The sequence below is a fragment of the Patagioenas fasciata genome, chromosome 5 (genome assembly GCF_037038585.1).
Source record: "Patagioenas fasciata isolate bPatFas1 chromosome 5, bPatFas1.hap1, whole genome shotgun sequence".
NCBI classification, from domain to species: Eukaryota; Metazoa; Chordata; class Aves; order Columbiformes; family Columbidae; genus Patagioenas; species Patagioenas fasciata.
In genome coordinates this window covers 12,176,703-12,203,243 of record NC_092524.1, presented here as the reverse complement: position 1 = coordinate 12,203,243, position 26,541 = coordinate 12,176,703, and the positions used below count along the sequence as shown (strand labels likewise).

At 38.4% G+C, this 26,541-nt stretch overlaps 1 protein-coding gene across 2 annotated transcripts in view; it reads right to left on the bottom strand.

The window, feature by feature from the left end:
* The window catches only part of TRIM66 (tripartite motif containing 66), a 53,671-nt gene that overhangs the window by 18,296 nt on the left and 8,834 nt on the right, over positions 1 to 26,541 (bottom strand). For both annotated transcript variants that reach the window (XM_071808921.1, XM_071808920.1), the window contains 9 exons: positions 21,827 to 21,930; positions 17,281 to 17,428; positions 12,520 to 12,652; positions 11,788 to 11,904; positions 10,457 to 10,571; positions 8,980 to 9,126; positions 8,725 to 8,842; positions 6,520 to 7,409; positions 5,705 to 5,866 (listed from right to left, as the gene is read on the bottom strand). In XM_071808921.1, coding sequence (XP_071665022.1) covers positions 5,705 to 5,866; positions 6,520 to 7,409; positions 8,725 to 8,842; positions 8,980 to 9,126; positions 10,457 to 10,571; positions 11,788 to 11,904; positions 12,520 to 12,652; positions 17,281 to 17,428; positions 21,827 to 21,930 — 1,934 coding nt within the window. The remainder of the gene's footprint in view (positions 1 to 5,704; positions 5,867 to 6,519; positions 7,410 to 8,724; positions 8,843 to 8,979; positions 9,127 to 10,456; positions 10,572 to 11,787; positions 11,905 to 12,519; positions 12,653 to 17,280; positions 17,429 to 21,826; positions 21,931 to 26,541) is intronic.

Sequence of the window (26,541 nt, the reverse complement as noted above, 5' to 3'; positions counted from 1 at the left end):
ATTGCCTTTCCATTTTTATGAGAAAAAGAATCCAAATCTTTCTTAACATTTTGTCTGAATAAACTGGAGCTGGCTTAAAGCGGGAGGAAGAGATTGTATGGAGCAAGCAGCATCATGTTTTATTTATCCTTTTTTCCAGGTCAAAGGAAAAGGTTTTGTGAAATTAACATTCCGAGAAATGTATCTAATTGCATCAAGCATGAAGGCATTTGTGCTGCAAGTGGCTTAATTCTTTAAAGTCAAAAGATACTCTGATACTTTCTGAATTTACAGGACCCTAAATTCCAGGGTGTTTTTATTATTTCCTTCACCTCTAATTCCCCTAAAATTAGTAGTAATTAGGGAAAACAAACAAACAAACAAAACAGTAAAAATAAACTCACCCCAGTCCCAAGCTCAGATCTGAAGTCTTAGGATTGAGTATTAAATTATTACTTTCAGGCACTAAGTAATCACAACATGCTCAGTGCAATATTAACAAAAATAAACCTGTACTGTGCTCCACAATCCCTCTCCCACAAATTTCACATGCTTTTAAAGGAAGAAAAAGAAATTGTTATGCACTTGCCACTGAGATGGAGAAGCTGTCATTAATAAAGCTTGGGACGAATGTGTTGGGGCAAAATATCAAAGAATGCCGCCTACAGCAGACAAACCAACTGTGCCCAGGTTAGTGAGGTTTTTAGTTCTACTGCCCAGGACCCAGCTTAAGAGCTGGACAAGACAAGTAAACCTCCCTGCCAGGTCCCTGATCCTAACTAGAGGAAGGGGGGGCACTTCTGGAGTCTGAGAAGGAGAGATGTCCAGCTGGTCCTGTGACAGTGCCAATGTCTCTTGCAGCAGTATCTGAGGCTCAAACTACAAATTTGTGCTATAGATGCACGGTGACATTTCTTCAAATGCTAGGTACCCCTTGTTCATCACAGCCACAAGTGATAATTAGATACATGTAAGCAAAACACAGGGATTGTATGCCCTTTATTACTCTTAAAAACACAATTAGGCCAAAAAATATCTTATTATTCTTGCCTCTGTTCCAGAATAGATGACCTCTCCAATTCTGTGTATAAATTAATAACTCAATATCACACTATGCAAAAACAACAGGAGGACCATATCACTGCAGAAAGTGGGTAACCCTTTCCAGAAAACTGTTAATCTAATTCAGTACATATTCTTCACTCTGCATTTTAGCAATTCAATAACTTGTACAAAATCTGTTTGCTAGAGCTTGGCACAATTCCCCAGAACAAAAGTGTGGGTATCACAAAAGTTATTCTGAGACTTGTCCTCTGTCTTGCAGGCATTTTTACTGGAAATGTTGGGTATTTGACAGGCATGGAAATGGAACAACTCCACCATCCAAAACAGAGGTTCCAGCTATGTGAGTACAGTATATTGACAGGGGAGTGTGAAGAGAAAATTATTTCTATTTTGCACACAGACAGAAAACTTCCATTTCTAGTGTTGCATTCTTAAAATGTGCTCATCAAGTCCAAAGTTATGCTAAGTGCAGTACTTATATCAAACAATCAACAATCTAAGTGTAGAAACATTTATTCTGCACAAAAAATTCAATTCACAGAGAAAGAATAGTTAGAGGAATATACAGGAAGACAGAAAGTTTGACAAAATATCACCATTCATGTTTCAAAAACAGTGAAACAAATGAAAACAAGCACCACATAACTAAGGTTACATATTTAGAGGCTATACTATACACACACATACAGAGCAGGTGGGCACAGACAGGAAGTACTCAGAACTTTAAGACAGCAGTAGCCTTGATGCCAGTGTTCCTGATTGGCATCAGCTAGAAAACCCTACTTTATACAACTGGAAAGCCAAAATTCTGTCTGCTCAGTGAAGCCAGATTTAATTTTTGTCCTGCCAGGTGGTAAAATGTAACACACAAGGACATTTTACAAATGCATGAAGTGTTTCAACCCTTGCTTCTCTACTTCTGCTTATCAATAACCAGCTATAAATGTCAGGGACAGAAAATGGTACTCAGCAGAATAACTAGAACAGGCATTCTTTGAACTCAAAAGGCACTCACATGGCATACGAATGCCTCACACTGTGGTGTAATGGCTGCACTAGCACTTGTCTGGGATGATCCGAATAATGTACTTGTGGTTTCCCCATTTACGACTACTAATAGTATTTGCTCTATACTGCTTCACATATAAATCTGATCCCATATGCAGACAATTCATCTGGCTATCAGTAAATAGGATCAAATGCATACCATAAACACGTTTCAAAGTTAATGCACAGATGTTTAATTACATGAGCAATCAAGTCTTGACCCCCTCTGAAATAAAGGAAACCACTGAACTAATGGAAGCTTTCATATTTTGACAGATCTTGGCAAACATCTCTAAAGAGTTAATTTTGAGTTTTGTTACACCCTGGTTCACACTGTTTTATCTTTAATGGAAGAATCTCAGCAGCCAGAGAATTACCTACTCCACTAGGAATGCTGTGCACAATGAAGGCTGTCAGAGTTCAGCAGAACTGCAACACAAGGCCACGAAGTCCAATACCAAAAGGCACACAGTTCTTCTCCAGGTAGCAAAAGCTTTCTCTAGCCATCTTCTCTACCATATTTTCCAAGTGCAGTATTTTAGACTTCCCCATATTCACTTTTTCCATGTTCTCCAAGAACTTGAGAGAGGTGAAAAGTTCTGAATACAGACCGTATGAAAGTAAATGGATGAACACCAATACAGAAATTTTTGTCTGAAGATGAGTGTGGTCAATGAGTGTAGTAATGGTCAATGGGGCAGAGTCCAGTTGGAAGTCTGTATCTAGTGGAGTCCCTCAAGGATCGGTACTGGGAGCAGCACTATTCAATATATTCATCAATGATTTGGATGAGGGAATAGAGTGCACTGGCAGCAAGTTTGCTGATGACATCAAACTGGGAGAAGTGGCTGACACACCAGAAGGCTGTGCTGCCACTCAGAGAGACCTGGACAGGCTGGAGAGTTGGGCGGGGAAAAATTTAATGAAATATAACAAGGGAAAGTGTAGAGTCTTGCATCTGGGTAGGAACAACCCAGATGTCCTCAAGAGAGGTTCTCCTCCCCCTCTACTCTGCCCTGGTGAGACCACATCTGGAATAGTGTCCAGTTCTGGGCCCTTCAGTTCCAGAAGGACAGGGAACTGCTGGAGAGAGTCCAGCGCAGGACAACAAAGATGATGAAGGGAATGGAGCATCTCACTTATGAGGAAAGGTTGAGGGAGCTGGGTCTTTCTAGCTTGGAGAAGAGGAGATTGAGGGGTGACCTCATTAATGTTTACAAATATGTAAAGGATGAGTGTCATGAGGATGGAGCCAGGCTCTTCTCAGTGACAACCAATGGTAGGACAAGGGGTAATGGGTTCAAACTGGAACACAAGAGGTTCCACTTAAATTTGAGAAGAAACTTCTTCTCAGTGAGGGTAACAGAACACTGGAACAGGCTGCCCAGGGAGGTTGTGGAATCTCCTAATCTGGAGACATTCCAAACCTGCCTGGACACATTCCTGTGTAACCTCATCTAAGTGTTCCTGCTCCAGCAGAGGGATTGGGCTGGATGATCTTTTGAGGTCCCTTCCAAACCCTAACATTCTGTAATTCTTTGATTCTGTGAGTGTGAAAATATTTAATCAAGTGAAATAGAGATGAGAATGAATAGACCCATCCCCTTGTTCTTAAAAAGGAACTGATCTCCCATTTGAACGTGCATTTAGTCTAATTGTCAGCAACAGCAGTCAGACACCTTCCGAAAGCATTCATGAAGAATACATTTCAAGAGTTTCCTTATTGTGCTCTTTTCCTTTGGCATTTCTTATTAGCCATTGCCAGAGCTGCCAATACATTATGGCTTGATCCCAAACAATTCATTACAAGAGATAAATACAAGCAAAGATGGGTACTGTAGCTGTTGATTGTCCTCATTTCTTGTGGAGGTACCAGGTAACTAGTAAAAACACAGACACATCTGTGCTTTCTGCACAAGAGCATACACTTTTCAGCACCATTACAAAAATTTCCTTTTTTTTTGTTCTAGGAGCATCCTCCTTTTCCCACCTTCGCAACTTGTACAGCAATGAGTCAGCCCTTCCTTTTTTTTCCCACCACCTTTTCCCATCAGACTCCACTAGTCTCTGTCTTGCACATTTACTTCCATTGTCTTCCCTCCTTCTGACTTTTCTTGTCTAAGCTCTTGGGAGTAACCTTCCTTTACAGGTCCAGAAGAAAAAGGACAACTTCTTCAATATGCATGTAGAAAAAAGCCTCTGAAAACTAGTTGGTTAACATCAGCATTCATTTTCACAAATAACTTTGAGGGTGTGACTGCATTAAAAGAAAAATATGTGCTCAGGTTCATGGTCTTGCTCAAGCTTCAAATACATACCTTCAATTTTTACAGTCATATCCTAAAGTAAATGTAGCCCTACCCTAGAAAATTTGCGGAGTTTTCCTCTGTCATCAGAGATTAGGGCAAATCTTCTTCCATGTGTGAAAGTTCGGAGCCAAAGATAAGATCATCTTCTTATTGTCGTTTGTCCGTCTCAACCACATGTTGTGATATCATCAGCCTCATCCAGAAATTCCATCATATCTATAGTGTTAAGTTAGCAATTGCAGATTTTTTGTGGCTTCCAAATCTGATTTGCATGCTGCTTCCAGACTCTCAGTAATAATTACCTTTCCGTGCCTCTACAATTCCCAAAAGGATCTCCAACTCTCTGAATGGGTATTGCATCATAAATTTGTTGGATCAACAAAACTACATACTAAAGAAGGATAAAATAACTTCCTTTCTGGGGCTAGTATGGAAAGACAAGTTCTATAATATTCCACACACACATTCCAATTAAAAAATACTCATGAAAGACTTCTACATGGTGCACTACATGAGTCATGCATAGAAGTTTTAATATTTTAAACAAACTGTATGGAGAGGTAAAAGGCAGCTTCTCTGCCTCAAATGCACAGGTGATATCCAGAGTCAGCAAGGATCTACTGGTAAAGATGAGCCTTCCTGGTTTTGTTTATGCTCCCTCTTCAATAGATAGGGCCTCTCAGTAGGTGGAAGGATCAAAGCATGGCTCTGTAATGTGCTGAAATATTCTAGCAATACAGAAATCTATGATTTTTCTGCTTCTACACAAACAAGGAGAAGGAGTATAACAGAACTATGTCCCTTTCAGATACTGCATATTCAGTAATAATTAGTTGTTATTCACAGGGCAACTATTTTGAAGGATGTTTTCCAGGCCTGATTTCATCAGAATCACTTTTTTTTTCTTCTTTCCTCCCCCCCCTTTATTTTTCCCCCCAATTTACTGCTGAAGCATGGTAGTTACAAGTCCTGATAGTTAAATCCCTAAAGACAGGCACTGGAGAGAATTTACTTAGTGAAGAAATAAATTTTCTCTTTATTTACCAGTTCATGCTTAACAATCATGCCAGCTTATGGAACTGTTGCTGATCGTGGTTACAGCACAGTGTGTAGGCATCTTACTGGGAGATGTACACTAGGTTAGGCTATGACTGTCTTCCAAGAATCACAAGCTCTTTTGTCAACATTTACTGTATTTTAATATTTTCAAACTGATTGCAAATTCCTATGCCATATTATATTCCACATTATCAAATTATGTTTTTGCTTTAAAATATATATTTTTCAAAAAAAGTTCTTTATACCTTTCTCAGTGGATGGAAAGCTGATTGTTGCAATGTGCTCTCAGGGGAGTGACTGGTCACACTGGCTTCTTCATCCAGTGACTGTGGCAGAGATGGACTGTCACTTTTGTCAAGAGGAATTACAGGCTTCTGAGCATCAAGTTCAGTGGAACTCTCACAGATCTAGAAATCACAATTGAGAATTTGTGTTTTAAAAAAATCAGAAAGAAGTAGTTTGGATACTCACCACTAAGCACTGTCCCTTTTTCAAGAGCAGGATTCTTACCAACAGAGAAAAAGTAGAGAAACTAATTAGCCCTGCTGACAGAACTGTAACAGAACAGTATGTGTGAATACTCATGAAAATCTTAAAGGACATGGTGCAGTAGCAAGAGCAGTTACTAGTAGAATGGGAAATAACTCTCAGACCAAAAAAAGGTGTTCTTTGCCCTCTTTTAACTAATCATTCAGAATCAAAAAGGAATCTTTTTCAAGGACTCAGGGCATAAAGTTTCCAATAAAAAGAGAGTTGAAATGGAGAGTGAGACTACTGCAGTCCTCCAGTTACCTATTCACAAAGGAGGAACGATGATGCTTTTATTCTCTGACCTGCTGCTCACCTTATCTATTTAGAGAATCAGATCTTTGGGATCCAGGTTGTTTATGCAGCACTTTACAGAAAATTTTGGCCCAGTTTGCATGAGGCATGAAACCTCTGCTGAATACAAACATAGACAACAGAAAGTCCAACCAAATACATGAAATTTCAAAGGTGTCTCACATTTCTCAGCTTACCTTGAGTAAATACAATAGGAAAGAACTTTTAGAGAACTTACTTGTGCTTCATCTTGGCTTTGTTGCTGAACAGGAGCTGGCTGCCTCACTATGTAGTTGATTTGACCAACTATGGTCTGTTGAACATGCTGAGGTGGCTTGGCCTGGTTCAGCTGCAAGCTGGACTGTCCTTGAGCCTGCAGAAGAAGCTCCAGATCCTTTTTCATCTCCTCCAGTTCAAACTGGTGGTGCATTATGTCCAGGCTCTGCTGAATTACTTGTTTGTGGGTGTTCTCATTCTGACCTAACGGTGGTGACGCCGGTGGCAGCTGCTGCTGCTGTGGTGGCTGCTGCAAGTGGCCAGATTTTATCTTTTGGAGATGACCAAGTTGCACTTGCACAGTTGATGTCTGCAAAGCGGTCTGTGTGCGGAATGGCTGTGGATGGCCCGTGTGAACTTGCTGAGCCTCATGTGATACAACAGCATAACCCAGGGGTGCAGTCTGCTGTGGCTGCTGGGATGGTAAGTGCTTTCCCACCCTCCCAGACATATCCTCTGGCTCTGACCGTGGCTGCCGTTCCAGCCCAGACTGTGCTAGCTTCATAGGTTGGGGGACACCCCTTTCATCTCTGTCATGTTGCTGCACACTGCACTGCAGAGGAAAGTGCTGCTGATGCAGTTCAGGAGGTTGTCGGAAATTTTGATGGCGGTTTATGTCTTGGTAAGAAGGCTGAGCTTTGTTTGGGTGAGGGATGCTGAGGCAGTGTGAGCAACACACAGGTGCAGGACACTGAACTGCAGGTGGAAACTGAGGTGGCTGGTTATTCACGGGCTCCAGCTGTGATGCTGGTAAACGGTGCCCGTGATACAAGGAGGTCTGTAATCCTTGCACATTTCCACAGAGTAGCACATCTGAGTGAGAAATGTGTCCACCTTCCATAGCGAAACAGCCTGGAAAAGCAGCAAATTTAGACCCTCTCATGATCTTGACAAATTTACATAATAAAAAATGTGAACAACAGCCATTTCCTTGTCCTAATTTCAAATATAAAATATATTCAAATATTCTATCCAGTCCTTCAACATACCTTCAAGATAATTTTTTCAATATTTAAAATCACACCAAACTCCCACTGATATCAGGGGAACTCATGGTTGAATTACCAGCAAATGCTTTGAAAATTAGTCCTCAACTTATTTTAACTGATGGATATGGTTTATACTTCCATTTTTTACTAAAGTATGAGCATATCTTCACCTTCATAAGCACAGGTACAGAAGACTGCTTCCAGGGTGAAAGTGACAAAAATAAGAGACTGATGTTATGTAGGTGAGAGTCATAAAAGCTAAAAATAAAAGTGACCTATGACTGATCTCATCCATGCTTTTAGTCAAATGATCTAATACTTTTGATGGTGTTTTATCCCATCTAGTTTTAAATATCATAAAATGGGAAGAGAACCAATCTTTTAGACCATTGATCAGCCCACCAAACTGAATTTACTGTAAAAACCTACTGCAGTTGGGAAAGTTATAGCTGGTGGGAAACAAAGTCATAGTATGCACATTCATTATATAAATAACACCATAATTATTACAGAGTTGATGTCTTAAAGCCATCTTCATGCCCATTAATTGTGTCTCAAACGCAGCTTCGGTCGCTCGGCCACTAAGATACTAAAGGACCTGAAAGCATTGGCATGACTGAGCCCAGCTACCCATGGATAAGGCAGAAGCAATAGCACGAGGCCCACTGCAGACATTCCATTTCACCCAGGGTACTCATCACAGAACTGCCAGAGTTAGTGTGGTACACAGCTATTACTTGCTGGGACAGAACTGAATTTCAAATATATTGGGCAAAGTCAAGGTTGTTTGATAGCCAGTGACACTACATTTTAAGTAATTTCAGTTGAAAATTATTTGTTCAGTCCTGCACAGTGTTTCTACAAAATTAGTAGTGTGGTCTTAAGTTGTGATCTTGTAAGACCATCAAAGATTATATAGAGAGAGTGTATTTCTAGGTAATGTTTATAAGGTGATATTTGTATATAACAATGTCTTTTAATAGGTGAATTAATACAACAGGAGGGAAAAACAGTAAAGTTCAGCCACACTAGTTTTATCGCAGAATGTGAAAAGAGGTACAAAATTGGAAGTCAAAACAGAAGAAAAAAAATATAGCATTTCAGGGAAAGCACTGTATTGTCTACATCTGTCCTGTCTAGCTTTGGACACTTGCCTAATAACAAGATATTGTTCTTACCCAAATTAGACAGTTGTTTAGTCCAGTAGGAGGGATCCCAAGTAAATCTGATCTTCAGAGGAGGACCTATGTCTGTGTTACAGTTTGTCTCTAACAAGCGCTGGATCTGAAATACAATCTGGTGACAAATCAAAGGATGATGATTATATTCACAATGAATGAAAAATGTTTTATTCGAGAAACATCAAATAGTCAAAACAGTTCTTACATTTACAGTCAATTTCAATTTACTGACAAAATAAGTATTGCTCTTACCAGTTCTTTACTGAAGAGAAATGGGATGCTGTTTTTACTGCACACTGCCCAACTGATGAAGTTCTGCACATGTTCTACCTGTCTGCCTAAAACCACAACACCTTGCAGCTGTTGCTCCAATTTCTGCTTCCTTTCACTTGTGATTTTCTGTTAATAATGCAAACCAGTAGAAGATAGTTGTCATTCTTCAGGCACACATAATGCATACAATCACTGGCACTACATTACACATCATTAGTGGGGACAGTGTTATACAGAATCTTTTTAATACACCAACCATAAAAAGAAGGCAAATCCTATTCAGCAGATGACTTCTCCAGCAGCAAACAACCTACATCATTCTGGCCTTGGTTTAATGAAATAATGTAACCCAAGAAAGCTGTAGAAGTTGGATCAAATTTGCACCTGGACCACTTTCATGTCTCTTGCAGTACACAACACAAGAGACTCAAGAAAGAATATATAAACAGGCGAAGCATGCAACATTTCCTCAGAATGGTCTTCCAGTCTCCAGCAATTCATGATTTATGGACCACAAAGACAGAAGCTTCATTATCACCCCTCAATGTATTTTCCTATTAATTTGTCTAATTACTTTTGAACCCACGCACAATATCTTGCAGCAAGGAGTTGGATGCTTATTTACCATTTGGGTGAAGTACCACCTGCCCTCATTTGATTTGAACCCGGCACCTCCCAATTTCATTTGATGCCCCCTACATGCACTTCAACAGAACACTGTGCATACACTTCAAGTGTGCACACAGTTCAGTTGTGGTTAGAGACAACACAGAAACTGAAATATTGTCAAAACACGAGCCTAATGTTTTCTATTAATGAAATTAGAACATACATTTCTCTTTTTGTAAAGCTACTTAGCTGAGTAGTCATATTTGAGGCAAATATGTAAATTCAAAGGTAGCCAGTAAGCGCTGAGTGCCTTGTCTTTCCAATATCTGCTGAAATTACCCAATAATAATTGAGAACTGCAAATTCTAATCAGATCCAATAACAATTATTTGTGCTCAGCACATTTCAAAATAAAGTCACATATACTTCAAATGGATATGCAAAAACTGAAGAGTGAAAACTGCAGGCTCTGTTACAGAAAGTAGACAAGAGGATCGTTTTCAAAACAGGATATTAAATGTGCTGCTAGCAGTCTTCTACAAATTAAACATTAAAACTAGAAGCTGGTTTGGTTTGCAAGTTCTCAAAAGGTGCACACATATTCTCTGTAACTGCATTAGAAAGCACGGTTAACTCATGATAAGCAAACACTCTGCTACTTCATCCCGAAGCTTTGTCAACAATTGATACCATAAATAAAATTCTTCAGCCAAGAAAAAAAAAATATATTTGAAAACACAACCAAAGGGATAATAACTCTCACAGTCTATATTCCTTCCACTGGAACTGGGATTAAATTTAATTTAGTTTAATTTCCCAAGGTATCAAAGAAACTAGCCTTACTTACTTCAAGTTGTTCAAGAAGGATATTTGTTCGTTTATTGATTTCACTCATCAAAACCATCTTGGCCATTTTTATTTGATTTTCAACCTTTTTGTATAAATGCTTTACTTCAAGCAGCCTATGGGTAAGAGATACACATCCTGGGATGAGCCAGCTGGTATGTCATTTATTTAGAGGTTAGTAGTTATTTGTTACAAGAACTAATCTAACTATTGACAGACAACTCCAATGAAAGTTGTACTACTTGCCATAAATTCTCTCACACTTATCTTCAAATATAGAATTATGGAATGATTTGGGTTGGAAGGTCATCTAGTCCAACCCCCCCTGCAATGAGCAGGGACATCTTCAACTAGATCAGGTTGCTCAGAGCCCCATCCAACCTGACTTTGAATGTCTCCAGGGATGGGGCATCTACCATCTCTCCAGGCAACCTGTGCCAGTGTTTTACCACCTTCATCATAAAACTTTTCTTCCTTATGTCTAGTCCAGGGGTGTCAAACTCCTTTCCACCAGGGCCACATCAGCCTCATGGTTGCCTTCAAAGGGAAAATGTAATTTTAAGACTGTATAAATTTAGGAGTAGTTATATTTGAGAAAATAAAGCATGTAGGAGTAGTTACGCTTATTAAATAGTACTGGTCTCAGTACAGACCCCTGAGGGACACCACTCATCACTGATCTCCATCGGGACATTGAGTCATTGACCACTACCCTCTGGACGTGACATGCTAATGCTGTCTGACTCTCTCAAACATCATCCCAAGAACAGCCTTAAGTTCTTCGTCAACAAACACCCACAAAAGCCATAGCCAAAAAACTTTATATTAGAGTATAAATAGTATAAAGAGATTTGTACTCTTTTCAAGAGAGATCAAACAGCTAATAAATACATAATCAGTAGCCAGAATCCAGTTAATATAATGAAATATTTTCATTTTTATACTAGTCTTGACTGGACTTGTAGCTTGTTTTGAGGTTTCTTGAAGAAATAAGGTATTTTTTAAATAGTCTTTATTTCTAATTTTTTAAAATTCTAGTTCAGGAATCTTAACTCTGAAGTCAGCTGTCACATGCTTTATAAAGACTATGGAATAATGTATTACAATGTCATCATTTGTCAGTACCACTTAAACATGGATTTTATATTTTTAATCTTCCTATTATTTGCCACCCTCGAAAGAAAAGAAAGAAAAAAAAAAAAAAACACAACACACACACACACATACTAAAAAGAGCATCTGCATTTACTTCTAATAACCTATATTTAGTGAAAATAATACTTTTACTGATCACCCACTTTCATGGAAAAAATAAAAACCCATAGCAATTACCTGTCTTCAATCTGTTTAGCTGAAACCTGAATTCCATTTTTTTTCTCTTCCACTTTAGTTATGACATTTTCCAGGATAACTCTCTGATTTTGCAAAGCTTCATCAAGATGTCTGAACCTGTGAAAGTAGGAGAAATTCTCACAGGAGAGTTTTTTCTGTTGAAAAGTTTAGGGAACCAGCTGTCTTAATACTTGTTTGAACATGATGCCCAGCTCCTTTCCTACTACAAATGTCCTCTGTGACAGCTAAATCTTATTGCCCCTTACACAGGCAGTCTCATCTCACAAGAAATGTCACAGTGAATAGACCATTCCTCACATGGCTCACACGCTTCCACAGGCAATCAGCATGCTTAAGCGTTGGCAACTCTGGTCCGGTACAGTCATGATGTCTTTGATAAAGAAAAACAGAAGTATTTGAACTATGCTAAGTACTGAGTTCAATTTGTGCCCTTGAGCACAATCACAAGGAACTACATGCACACATACATAGTATCTGGGCAGACAATACAATTGGAAAGGTACACACTGCTGAGAGTGGTGAGTGATTCTTTGCGGGCAGTAACTCATGTGTCACATTGCTTGGGCATAAGACAACTGAACTGAGTTTGCTGTGGCTTTTAAGTTTGGCCTAGCCTGCAGCTTCAGCTGACAGGAAACAGATGAACAGTATTAACTCTAAATTAGCTACAGTTTTAGACAGGATTATGATTATGCAGTCAATGTGTGGTACCTGTGTTCCTTATGCTCTGTCAGAAGGCAGCTGCGGCAGGTAAGGGTATCACAGGTCTCACAGAACAGCTTGAGGGGCTCTTGTGTGTGCACTGGGCAAAGTAAGGAAAACTTGCTTGCTTCATCTTCAGTTGCTGAGGAATACAAAGCAATGGTGTCAGTGTCGAGAATTACTTTTATAGTTCAACAAAACAGTTGCTAAACTCTCACAATTTTATTGAAAGTCTTGATGTTATTTTTAAAACACCCAGACCCTGGAACCATTTGATTATATAAAGCAGGTTTATTTTATATTTTTTCCTGGCCTTATACACCCTACAAACTGAGCACATCAAAGCAGTTCAGAAACAAGTCAAATAAAATTCATATTGTCCTCTAAACTCCCATGAGTTTTAAATATCTCTCATGATTTTGGGACCCTGCCTCACAACTTTGAATGCCCTGGTCTGGCAAATCAGTCAACAAAACTGTATTGTAGAATATAGGAAAGCAAATACATTGAATAAACCTGAAGTCACAGCAGTAGCAAGGACATCCTTTGTTCCTAAAAACTTACATGGGGATTTTTTTTCAAACTTGTGTTTGTAATACAAAAACTTGAGCAGCTAGGGGATATTGATATTAGGCACTAAAACCTACTCCTAAAAGGATTGTCTAAAGAGTAATGTGATGAAGATTAAAAATGGACAGTGGATATGTAAAGTGGAAGTGTTGCTCCTGTGAAATCTACTCTTCCTGGATACAGTAGAATTGTTTTAGATAGAAGGAACACTGTCAATAAAAGAATTAAAAAAAAAAAAAAATGCTAAACCATGGCAAAATAAACCCCTTTCCACTGAAGTTAGACATTCACAAGTACATCTACAAACTGAACTCAACCGCAATTTTTTTCTGATTGTACTGCAAATAGGTACTTTTTCATTAAAAACTGCAGCTGACAATGCAAATAATAGGTAACCAAGCAGGTTGTACAACCAATACGGTAGATGTCAAAGATCATCTTTTCCTCCCCTACGGGGTCAGATATTATGTCTTAAAAGAAAAATAAAAAGCCCATAATAACTGTCTCAGTTTTCATGAGCTGGAAAAGCTTCTATAAGTGTTCATAACCTGCAAAGCACATAAGCTGTTCTTCTGAAAATTCAGGATCAAATTATCCATGTTAAAGTCCAACTTATAATGAGATGAGTCTTTAAGGTCGAAGTATAATGAAGCCTAGTCACAGTCTTATATAATGATTTCTCCGTTTTCCTTTCTCTGAAGGGTTCTTTAGCCTTTGGGTGATTGTAATCATTCCAGAGAAATCAGTAGTTTCTTAGTACTGTATCAGATTTAAGAGATAAGCACATTTAAAATGCAAACTATGGATAAAAATCAATGTTATCTAATTACAACACAGAACCACAGCCTCTGCCACTAGTAATTCCCTGATTCAATTGCTGTATCAGTGAGAACTGCCACTGAGCCATGGTATTCTCAACCTGCTTTATACTCAGCTCAGAGCTACAGTCTTCAGTTTTAAAACAAATTCAATTCTTACAAAGCAGACACTAAACAAGGGCACAAGCCTGTTTTTTCTAGGAGCAGACAACTTGACCACAACTATTCATGTTAGCTTCTTGAAAAGAACCTAATTTGAAGAACAGGGAAAGTTCAGTTGCCTTAAATTCTGAAGTAACATCATTTGAGTCACCATTTTCTACAGCCTGTATTTTTTTTTTTAATCTCAGGTGGATCTCTTTAATAATAAACAGGAAGTTTTTAATTACTGGTCATCCGATCAGTTGATGTAGACTCTGGAAAAGCAATCTCATCTTCGCTAATAGAGTGCTCCCTCAACTTGCATAATCCACAGTGACCCAAACTTTTATTTTGGAGCTTCATATTCAGCCTTGAGAGACTGAAAGACATGGACAGCACAGCAAAGAGAAAATAATTCAGTTTGTGCACTAGCCTATAAATAGTTGGTATGTCAGTACCAGATCATTTACTTCTAACGTAGTTTTTGCAAAAGGATTGTTTCTACTCAATTGCAAAGCACAGATTTCATAGAATCATTTCAGTTGGAAGAGACCCTCTGGATCATCAAGTCAAACCATAACCTAACCTAACTCTAGCACTAAACAATGTCCCTAAGAGCCTCATCTAAACACCTTTTAAACAGCTCCAGGGATGGTGACTCCACCACTTCCCTGGGCAGCCTGTTCTAATGCCTGACAACCCTTTCCATTAATTATTTTTTTTTTCCTAATATCCAATCTGAACGCAACTTGAGGCCATTTCCTCTTGTCCTATCACTTGCTACTTGAGAGACAAGACCAACACCCTCCATGCTCCAATCTCCTTTCAGGTAGTTGTAGAAAGTGATATGGTCTCCCCTCAGCCTCCTTTTCTCCAGGCTAAACAGCCCCAGTTCCCTCAGCCACTCCTCATCAAACTTGTGCTTCAGACCCCTCAACAGCTTTGTCATCCTCCTCTGCACTCTCACTAGTACTTCAACATCCTTCTTTCAATGAGGGGCCCCAATGAGGGAGGAAAGAATCTGTACTGATACTGAATGTGCTTTTCAGAAAGTTGGGACTAATGTAGGAAGAAGTCCTGGTTTCATGACTTTGGCAGTTCAAGAGCTCTATACATGAGTTTGGCACACTAGTCTGCAGCATGACCTCAGGAGTCAGTGGGCTGAGGGTGCTGCCAGTCTTACCCAGTGGGCAGTCAGTGGCCCAGGAAGGAAGCAATAGGATGCGTAGGGGAAGTGGATGGGGAGCTGTGACAGAGCTGCAGGTTCTGTGTGGAAGGGAGCAATCAGATGTGTTGCGTGGAACACAGGTATCATGAAGAAAAAAGCAGAAAGAAAGCTTTCCCAGGAAAATCAGATCACTTTAGTTCTGACACTCAAGGAAGAAATTGTTTATCAAAAAGAAGAGGAATAGGCAGGATTCAATGCATTTGGCGGTGTTTTTTTCCTACTTTACTTCATTCCAGATCCAGGGAATCTTACAGTTTTCAGATAACAAAATAATGTCTGGCATTTGTAAAGCAAATGGCAAAAGATAGAACAGTTTAAAGGTGCAAGACTAATGAGATAGAGAGTCTCTAAATGGTTAAAAGGGCCTACAAAGAAGGTGGCTGTTGTTCAGAAGCACCATACAGAGACTGAAGGCAGCTACTGAATCTGAAAGCAGGGGATGCTTTATTTCCAGGAAAAGAAAAAATAGCCCAAGTTCCAGTATATCCTAGTATTTGCTTGCTTTGAAATATCCTGCTGAGATATCTATGTCCTAAGTAAATAATATATACATAAATAATAATAGTAATTAAAAAGCATGGATTACATCCCAAATCACTTTTTTAGATTAACTAGCTTATATATACACTACCAACCTCCTGTTTCATTTTTTTTTCAGCACACATAATTTAGGACTAAAAAGATGAGAAAGCTTTTTAGCTTATGTGTTTCCATCTTTTTATTTATACAGCACACACGAAACCACAACTAAGCCACAGGTATATTTTCTTACCATTATTTGTCAACAATATGAGATGGCAATCTTACTCAAAGTGAAATGAAATTATAAACAGTTGAAGCCTCAAAACCACAGTCCTTATCCTGTCATCAACTCAAGAAAAAAAAACATCTTGTCCATCCAATCAGGGTATTTGAGGGGGAACAGGGGTACTTCAGTTTATATTATTCTCTAGAAAAGACTCCACACACATTTAAATGTCATCTGTGTGTTTTTATTATCACTATTCTTAGAGACTTCTTTTTTTTTGTTTACACTCTATTTAGCAATGGCATATTGCATCTCAAGTGCATCAAACTCTGATATGAACACCCTAGACTTAAAAGAACTCCACTTACGGCAAGCATAAGTATAGGCTTCTACATGCAAAATCCTAAAGACAAAATATATGGGAAAAAAAAAAAAAGCATAATCATAATCAGTGGGCTACACTTATGTATATTCCTTGTTCTGCCCTTCATCTTTCTTATGAAGAAGAATGATAGTGCAGCATAAACTCTTTAGCACAAATATAGTCACTTCATATGTGAGCAAAGTATAAACTTAAATCATCGTATAAATTCCAAAACTCCTATTTTAGGTTAAAAGTGTTTACATAACTTCAGGTTAGCATACTCCTCAGCAGATTACTGGGATATAAGTAAGAAAAAAAAAAGTGAGCAGTAATAGGAGATTATATCCATTTATTAGGATCATAATTATATAGGAATGAGACATATTTGCCAGTGGGCTTCATTTGTGCTTGCTGATGGCAATATAGTGGTCACATTCAGGGACCATGTTTTTCACTCCAGGCTTAGAAAAGGAACATCCTACAGTGACCACAGCATTTCACTGCCTGTGACTTTCCCTCCCACACCTTGTCCATAAGCGCAAGAATTGCTTTATGGTGGTTTCCTGAATGAAATTACCCAAAAGAGGACAGAAATACTGAAAGGGCGAGGTCTGTTGCTGTTGTAGCCTACCAAGCCCTAGCCCATCACTACACAGACTGAAAAGGCAGGTGGAAAAGATAGGCTCTGTGAAACACAAATATTCAATATTTTTCAAATACTGTGGAATGCTGATTGTGGTAATGGTCCTGAAGTTATAGAAAAATCACATCATCTCTCCCTGACCCATAATTTCCTTCTGACTCACACACATAGAGCATGGTGTCTGTGTCACAGAGCCTGCAACCTCAACTTGATAAATTATATGAGAAGAAACAAAATTTCAAAGTGCATCTTCAGTACCTGTGCAGCCCTTCATGGACACAGCCAGGAAGCAGTCTCCGGTTTCCTTGCCATGTTCGTGTTCCTCTGTACATGAGCTGCACAACCACTTATTGCAGCTTGTACAGAGACTGTGAGCAGGTCTCTTCTCTTTACACGTGGAGCAGCTCTAAGAACAAAGTGTAATTACATACAAGGATAATAAATTAGGCATACAAACTGTTATCTTGAATAGACTATGATTCAGATTGGTAAGCTTAATAATTTTCTTCCTCAGACTAAGCAATTCTAGTGATTTGAAGAGTCTTGTTAATGTTGTAAAAGAGAACAGAATAAAATTAAGATTCAAATCTCTTAAATCAAATTTGCTGTCTTTCTGTGCTCTAGCACAATCAACCACAATTATGATACAATGCAAGAATTATTCAGCAAAATTGTAGCGTCCATGTTACACACAAAGTCAGAAGAAATAATCATAATGACTTATTTCCTGTGAAAAAGCTGTGAAACTATGAAATAAGACTTGTCTGATTTCAGTTACGGAGATTTAGGTTTAACGTTACATTTGAAAAGGGGTGGTGTTCTTTGTAATCTCTTTCTGTTAGTGTTGTATTACTCGTGGCTCCAAATGAGCATACACCTTACTTTTATATGTATGTAGATATAGATAGATAGATACAGGTATTTTCTACCTCAGAAAAGATAGTCTAGGTTGCCAAGTAAATACGTGAATTATTAGAGTCAAACATGGCCCATCAAAAAGGTTTTAATCTACCATTTCCTTTCTAATCACATTATGCAGAAGCATTTTACCATGCCATCCCAGTGTCATTCATCAATTTCTGTCCATTACTAATTATTTATTAACAAACTATAAAAATCTATAGGCTAGAATCCACTTCTGTTTTCCTGTATATGAATGTAAACTGGAGCTACTTCAGCAGAACTACTCTAAATCTACATTACTTTATTTAAAATTAGAGCTTATTCTATTTAACATTGTATAAAGCACTCTGATACAGTGTAACTGTCAGAAAAATACATAAAACATGCCAATAGTAAGGCAATTTAGAAAACAATATGGGGATACCCCCATACTATCAATGAAAACCTTAGTTCCTGTTCTCTAAAGTACTGACCAGAATTGAGCTCAATTTATATATTGATATCACATGTGGTGAACTGGAAACATAAGACATGGGAACATGAGAAGTAGAAAATTTATTAACTATCATCTCTATTGATACAATAGTTTGGGAAATGCCCTTGGTTATATAGGCCATGCTGTCTGGAAGTGTCACTTAAGGGGAAATAAATAAATCAACAAGTAAATGATGTGAATAATTTGATCCTTGGTATCCAGAATGAACTCAAGAGTTATTTCAAGATAGCTACAATGATACTTCCTTTTAAAAGGATTTGCACTAGGCATAAAATACCTTGCTTGAAAATAGCTAATATTAATGTTTTTTACTTACGGTAGCCACAAATAGGTACTAATGGGTAGAGTGAACACAGGGATGTAATTTTACCACCAAAGCATAAAGGCCTTGCCACCTGTTTATCGAACTCAACCATTTCCTACAGAGTTACAATTTACTGTACTTATGCATAGTTCCTAAATATCACTACTTCTCAGGGCTACTCAAGTAACTAATAATAGGTGAAAAAATGACTTCTGATGGTGTCCTTCCTGTCGAGCATCAGCTTGGTTACAACTGCATCCCAGCTATTCTGGTGGGAAACATGAAGAGAAGGATATAGCAGCATACAATCAGCACATAAGCCCTGATGTAAACCCTGGTGAATTTAGTAGATGAGTTTCTCTTTGTGGTGTCTCAGGAAATACAAAGACTGAAGAAAGAACAATCACAGTTCTTTGCTGGTCATCTTAGTTTTAAATCCTGGCTTTAACATAAACTCTGAGACGCAAGTGAGCCAAATTCTGATTCACTTCAGTTCAAGAAAATAAATTTTTGTTCTGCTGAAATCAATTTAAATTTTATCAATACCTTCAGTAGGGCTGGAATTTCACAAGTCTCTTCTCCACCCAGTGTTCAAGAGTTTCTAAGTATTCCCAATCTTCTTTCAAAGAGATTGGGCAATCGCTGACAATGAGGCAACAAAGTTTTACAAGTGTTTGATTGTCTAGGCAGACAAGTATTTGTGTAAACCATTCTGTTATTTTAGCCATTTGCTTATCAACAATGTTTTCCAAAAGGTACATGTAATGATTTAAACCAAAAAGTCTAATATAAATTATACAACCAAAATGCAAGGGTATTTATTCTGGGAAGCAAAGCTTGGTTTTTTTTATATATATATATATATATATGTATACACACATATAATTTTTTTTTTTAAAAGTGTCTAATTTAAAATGTTCCCATGAGGGACACCTTAGGGAACTGGCCAAAAGTTGAGGGATGCTCTGCCTTCTCTGCAATAACCAAAACTGCTTAATCACAGGTTTACCTCTTCAGCTGTCAGTTTGACCAGAACTTACATCGACACTGTACTGTGGTAACATTACTTTTAAGTTTCAGGGCACAGAGTGTTCCCAGAGTTACATTATTTATGATGTGGAAATGGGCTTTTGGGCAAGAGATTCTGAATTGCATATTTTTGAAACCTCTGCTGCTGGTATATAGCACATTCTATCATTTATGCTTCACTATCTCGCAAACTGAGAAACATCTTGCTTCTGATCACTTTGTTACAAGCCTTGACAGATTCCCATCTTAACATATTAGGTAAATTAAGAAAATTATGCCAGTTCAGCTGTGTCTCAGTTGGATGAGCTGGTGCTTCTCCTTTTGATATCACTGATGGTGAAACTATGGCTTTAGCCTTGGTGGGGGATGGCAGTTAAAAGACGGTAAGCAAACTTCACTGATACATGACTTGACTGTTAATAAAAAGGAAGTAAGCCAAAAACTATGAGGAAGGTTCATGAGTCCCTCTGGGGTACTCCTGTGCTCCAGTGAGAAATCTGTTTTGCTGTACTGCTTTTAGGACTCCTAAGGGATTATAGAAAAGAAAAAACTTCTTTTAAAGAAGGCTTGAAAAAATAATCTAGTGCTTTTGAAGACATTAGATATTCCCATTTGATTTCCTTTCTACACAAATTCTCATTGAAAGGTAAATGATGCGAGTCATGGTAATTAAGAAATCCCAGTATAGTAAGTGCATTCTAAACATTCAGCAATATCTTAAGAATTTTCTTCTTCCCTTTGAAGAATGCATGTGAATTGACCTCCTCGTGTTTTAAAGTTATGTTGTACTCTTCAAACACCTTACACCTGAAGATGTCAACACACTTCGATGGCATTAATTTCTTAATTTCCCTGGAACGCTCCATGAATCAGGTTATACGTTCTTTTTCTTTGTAGCAATGGAGAAAATGAAATGTAGAAATGACTGACAGGGAAGAAGCACATCCCTTCTAGACTTTTTTGTAACCATGTCACTGGGCAAGTCACTTGCACAATTTAAAGTGGTCTCAAGCCTTCTGCAGGGGACAGAACTGACCTACAAATTGTTGCTGCACCTGCAGGAGTTAAGAGGAGTGGAAATGTATGTCTTCTGGTCTACATTATGGAAAAAGTGTCCCCCTCCACCCAAAGGCCCTTAAACTGAATATCCAATGTGGCTATAAGAATTGCCCGTTTACTTAGGAATCAAAAGTGCAAAAGAGACAGACTGAGGTCCGGGAGCTGGTACAGAAGGTGAAGTCCAGTGTCACTGCTTCTTTTTTAGTCTTCCCTTACTTTGGACCACACTTTGGATAGACCAGTCAGCAGATTACAGAATACTCTTGAAAAGTTTTCACCTGTTTTAACTCCCAGCTACAGGTAATACTACTACATTCTGAAATCAATCTTATTCATGCAAATAATAGAATACTGTTTTGTAACAGAGAGGGCAGAAATACATAACTTTCTCTGTCCCTCTCCACAATCCAAAGTAGTAACAACTGAAAAAGTGTGAGAATAGTCCTACGTGTTAAATGGGTATTTAACAGAAGTGAAATCTACCTACATATTGTGTCAAAACAGGGCTGAGTTAGTAATCCTCTGCCTTCCGGTTACCCTTTGCATACATTTCCCAATGGGAAACTGAAATGTGATGTGATCTTTTTTTATAATTAAAACAGACAATCAGAAAATCTAGATTTCCTACAGGATCTAATGGATAATCTTGGTGTAACCATTCAGCCAATAGTTGTCTTCTGTTTACTTTGTGTTGAGAGCAGAAAGGGGACAATGAGGAATCCTAGAGATTCAGTATCTTCCTAATATATTGCCACAGATCCAGTCCTACACCACTAGTATGAATATTTTTAATCAAGTCTATTTTAAGTATATAAACTCATTCTTCAAACAAAGGTATAAAGTACTACAAAGGCAGTACGCCCATCCCTAGGAGTGAAGTAATTAGAGTGCTGCATAAGGAAACTGTAAGAGAGTCTGTTATTCAATACAAAATTTGCTCTCTTTTCACACAGTGTTCATGCGATAATGTTTCAACAACTCACAAGGCACCCTGCTTAGTGGTTTTCGCTTACCTTTGCCATAGTTGAATTACCAGTGGAAAAGTCCTTGAGAAAGAAATTTTCAACTACATCCCTTGCAAAGCAGGTCTGCTTGCACACAGGGCACAAAAGGATACCTGAATTAAAAAAAAAAAAAAAAAAAGCACACCAGCCATGTGAACCAGTAAATTATATAAACCACACTTCAGTATTGTTCGCTTTTTTACATCACATGGACCCATTTAGTTCCAGGAAACCAAGGCATTCTTCAAGCCCTAAGTTACTTGTGGCTAGATCCAGTTCAATACATAGGAAATAAAAACAAAGCAATAAAATCCCTAGAAATACACCACAGTTCAGTTGACTTATTTCAGTATTTATCAATGATATTTGCGTGTTCAAATTCCCATGATTTCATTAGGGCTTACAGCTTTGATAAAAACTGAGCTGCACTTTAAACTGTATTCCCTTGTGACAGATCTATTTGTGCTTCCTGATACTTACTACAGTTCTTCTAGACCAGCTTTACATTACCAGATGTATATCGAGGCATAAAACACACATTGCCTAACAGTAGCTTTACAGTGCAGCATGTTATCCAACTACAGTGAAAGAGGAGTAACATGCTGCTAGCAGAAGCAACAAGTCAGAATGAAGGTAAAGGACAAAAAAAAAAAAGTTGCATAAATAGAAGTCAGAACTGCACACCATCTATTACAACAGATCCACAGGTGGCAAAATGTGATCACTCAAGCAAGCAGGGTGAGAAGCAAAACCTGGCTCCACCCTCATTCAGCTGCTGATGCAACTGGGATGAATCTTATTGTTTGTCTGGCCTGAGAACTAATAGTTCAATAAGGTGTCCATAACTGTACACTTGCATTTTTGCACCTCTGCTATTTCATTCCTAGACACCTTCTGCTAGGACTTACATTTTTGTAGGAGGTCTAGTGCTTTTTTTTCTTTCCCTTGTTTTTTTAGAAAAGGAGTATGCAAGTTTCTGACCACATTTCTTTTAACTACAGTAGATGTGATTCCAGTCCTCTAGAGATGGTGGTAGTGTGACAAACTATTTTTACCTTGTCTTATCAAGTCTTTTTAATCTAAGTTTTTCCATTCTGTTGAGAACAGAATTTCGGTGCTACACTCAGTTTGCCAAGTGATCTGTGTATGATGACTAAATAATGCAAACCTATTTAAAGCAAGATTTTAAAAGCAAGACCAAGGACAACTCTCTACCAGGCTAACAATTGTCCATGTGCTATTTTCCTTAACTAAAATTATTTCAGAATAAGAAGAGTGGCCTGCAGATTAATTAAATCTTAAGATGTCTATTACTCTTTGCATTAGACAGTTATCACAGACTCTCATGTTTTCCAGGCTCTTAGTATTACCCGCCCCTGGGACATGGCTCCTGCAGTCCCTAGCCAGATGCACAACTCTAACCCTGAATTTCTCCCATTTTCAGAACTGACCTACTGTTATTTTAAGAGCAGCACTTTACATTGACAGAGACACACAAACCCCAAACCCTTCCTGCATTACCGCTTCTGACAAAAGCACTCTGCAGTCATGTGTCTGAATATGTTCAGTTTCATTCATAAATGTTTTGAATAAACTTTGAGTTCTGCTACATTTCCTTTGAAGAGAACATCTTACGAAGAACTCCTTCCACGAGGTTTAGGTTTTTCAGCCCAAATCTTGTTATAAAGGCAAAATTATATATATATGCACATGCATATATATAATTTTTTTTTTTTTCCCCACTATTTTCCAAGGTTGCATTTACAACAGAACTGTGATTTGGGGGCCCAAATGGCAGACTGTGGCCTATCTCACACTTGTTTAATGGTGCATTTCATACAACACTGAGTGTTAATGTAGACATGAGAAGGAACTGATGGCATCCACAGGTGCCTGTGCTACTCAGCTACAAGTCACCCCAAGGGAAAGGGCCATGCAAGCAATTGCCAATGCTTTGCTCATCTTCTGGGCATGTAACTCGAGTCTCGTTTAACTGTGTTCCGGTGACAGGAGTCACAAAGAGGCTAAAAATTCATCTGATAAAGATGTCTGTGATGGCAGAAAGCTGTAAAAGTCTCTTAAACTCTTCCTCTACTTTGCATCCTTAATCTAAGGAGCACAGCTGAAAAGGTATCTTATTTACCTACAATATTTGTAGTTAATCACCTTCATATGTTACAACCTAGGACAACAGAATGTTTTTGTATTAGTCACACCAAAACTCAACATGCTTTCCTAAATTGTGGCTGTGTGTGTCTTTTACATACCACTTAACAGCTTGGTTCTCTAGGGAAATGTAAAAACAGTAGGAACACTGCAGTACCTAAGACAAGATATGTTATACAGTGTTCTCCTACTCCTTTTAAATGGTGTATACTACAAGCACCAATATATTGTAGTGTTAATTCCTAGACGGTGAAACAAGTTTCCCTGTGAACACCTTGCAAAGCAACAGTTATAACAGTAGCAGAAATAAAGAGACTGATACCTTTTGACTGATAAGCTAGGAAGCAAAATACCTACTTTGCAAGCAGCTTCTCAAATAAATCTCACAGGATATGCTCTAATTCTTGACACAGTCGATAGGAAACCATCTACTGACTTTACAGGGAATCGCCTCTAGCCCTTTGAGACTTGGAACCAGTTTCTTACTCCCGTAACAGCATTGCCCAAGCAGTGCCAGTTCTTGATCTGACTAATACAAAGAGAAAACCTTCATACTGAGACGACATAATATGCCACAAATTGACCAAAGGGGAAATTATCCACAGGTTATTTTCCAAAGTAAGAAGTGCACAACTCTCACAGTTATTCCTTTATCTACACGCAGCATGGATGAGCACATAGTCTTATGCAAAACGTTTCTGGGAACAGCTGCTGACTGGGAAACAAAAGCAGGACTCAGGATTTTGCCATAGCAAGGACAACTTCTTTCTACACACCACATAAGGATAAAAAGTTAATGCTCAAGCTACTATTTTATTACATTCCAACACTATTCAATTAGTGCAGAATGTTAAATCAAATTATAGCAATTGAATTATATTTAATGGAATGCTTATGGCCTCAGGTAGGTTCATGAGAACTTTAAAATCTGCTAATTCGTTACAAATCAGTGAAGTACAAAATACACTGTATAAAGAACACATTAATTTGACAATGGGCAAGACTGCCTTTTTAATGTTTTTAAATGCATTTAAAGGAAACTTCAGTAATTTTCACCCTGAGAAAATATATTTTATGAATGGATTTCAGCTCTGCACAAAAACCTCACTATATATTGAAAAATGCAATGGCATTAAGAAATATGGAACACTCATGATTTTGACATCACTACTGATTAATATTAGGGGATATCTAAAAGTGGTGTCCTGGATGCCATGGGACAATTTTTTCCCAGGTTTTAGATTCAAGTTATGCTACTGAAATCAGTGTTCTTCCAGAGGCATACACAGAGTGAGTCACGCACACAAAGGTCAGAACTTTGTATTAGACTCACTACCACAGACCATCAAGTAAAGTACAGCTTTAACTGAGCAAACATGTGTCTTAAATATTCAAGTAAGTGTGAATTATAATGATTCCAAATCCAAAACTCCCTTGAGATGAACATAGGACATGTATAGCCCTCAGCGTAATACAAAAATCAGAACAAAGGGCATAACAGTTAACAGGAAAAATAATGGGGACACCATGGCAATACTGTACTGGAAGCAGACGTCTGCTCATAAGAGGACTAATCAGCAAGCACCTTCTTGCTTGTCCTAATACCAAATTCTATATTTAAAACTTTATTAAAAGCACAGGAGACAAATTTGCATCTCGCTAAAAGAGGGATTCCCTGAATATGGTAGCTTTGGAGATCATACTTGTTCAGCTAATTGGGCTTCTTATTTGATTCCTTTTCCATTTAATAAAAACCTGTGCTCCCTAGAAATGCCCAATCTTTTTCAATATAAACACCCCAAAGAATCTAACGATACCTTGGCATAATAAATGCACTACAGAATGGTTTGTGAAGCAATCACCCTGAAATTAAGCAAACTTTACACAGATTTATCAATAGCCACAAGCAGCAGCCACTTCAACAATACATTTGAGTGCACAATGCTGTGCTCATGCTCAGAGAGCAAATCACCAGTAAAGTACGATTTCCTAGAAACCTCTTCCCTGTCCTCTAGATAGTCACTTTGAGAGCTACACACAAAGTCACTTGTGTCGGGGAGCGGGTGGTTGTTAAGCAGAACTGCACACGCTGTGTGCTCCCTGCAATCCGGCTTTGCTGTACTGCGGAGAGAAGTCACTACACCTCTCACCAACTGTCTGGGGCTGCTCCCCCTTCTTCAGCCAGAAATGCTGACAAATCAGCAGACAAATCAGGGCAGAAAGATGTACTGGGCCACTACAAGGTGCATACTTTATTTCCTCTTGCTTTCCTTCTTGCCCTTACCTCTCTGAGATTCATTCAGGCCTGTGTCAACTTGCCTTGGTTGTACTTTTCCTGAAGTGGTGAAACAAAAATCCCATAGTGAGAATGAAAAGCAGGATCCTACTTCCCTTCTTGCCTGGGTCTTCGCTCAGTCCTCAGAGTCACCTGGAGCAAGTGCGTAGAAGGACAGAGAAGAGCTTTTCCAGATCCAGGTAGCAGCAGGTCTTACAACGCCATTCACTCCCACAATAGGCTTTGCAGACAGTTCCCTAAATATTTTTCTTGCCTTCCTACC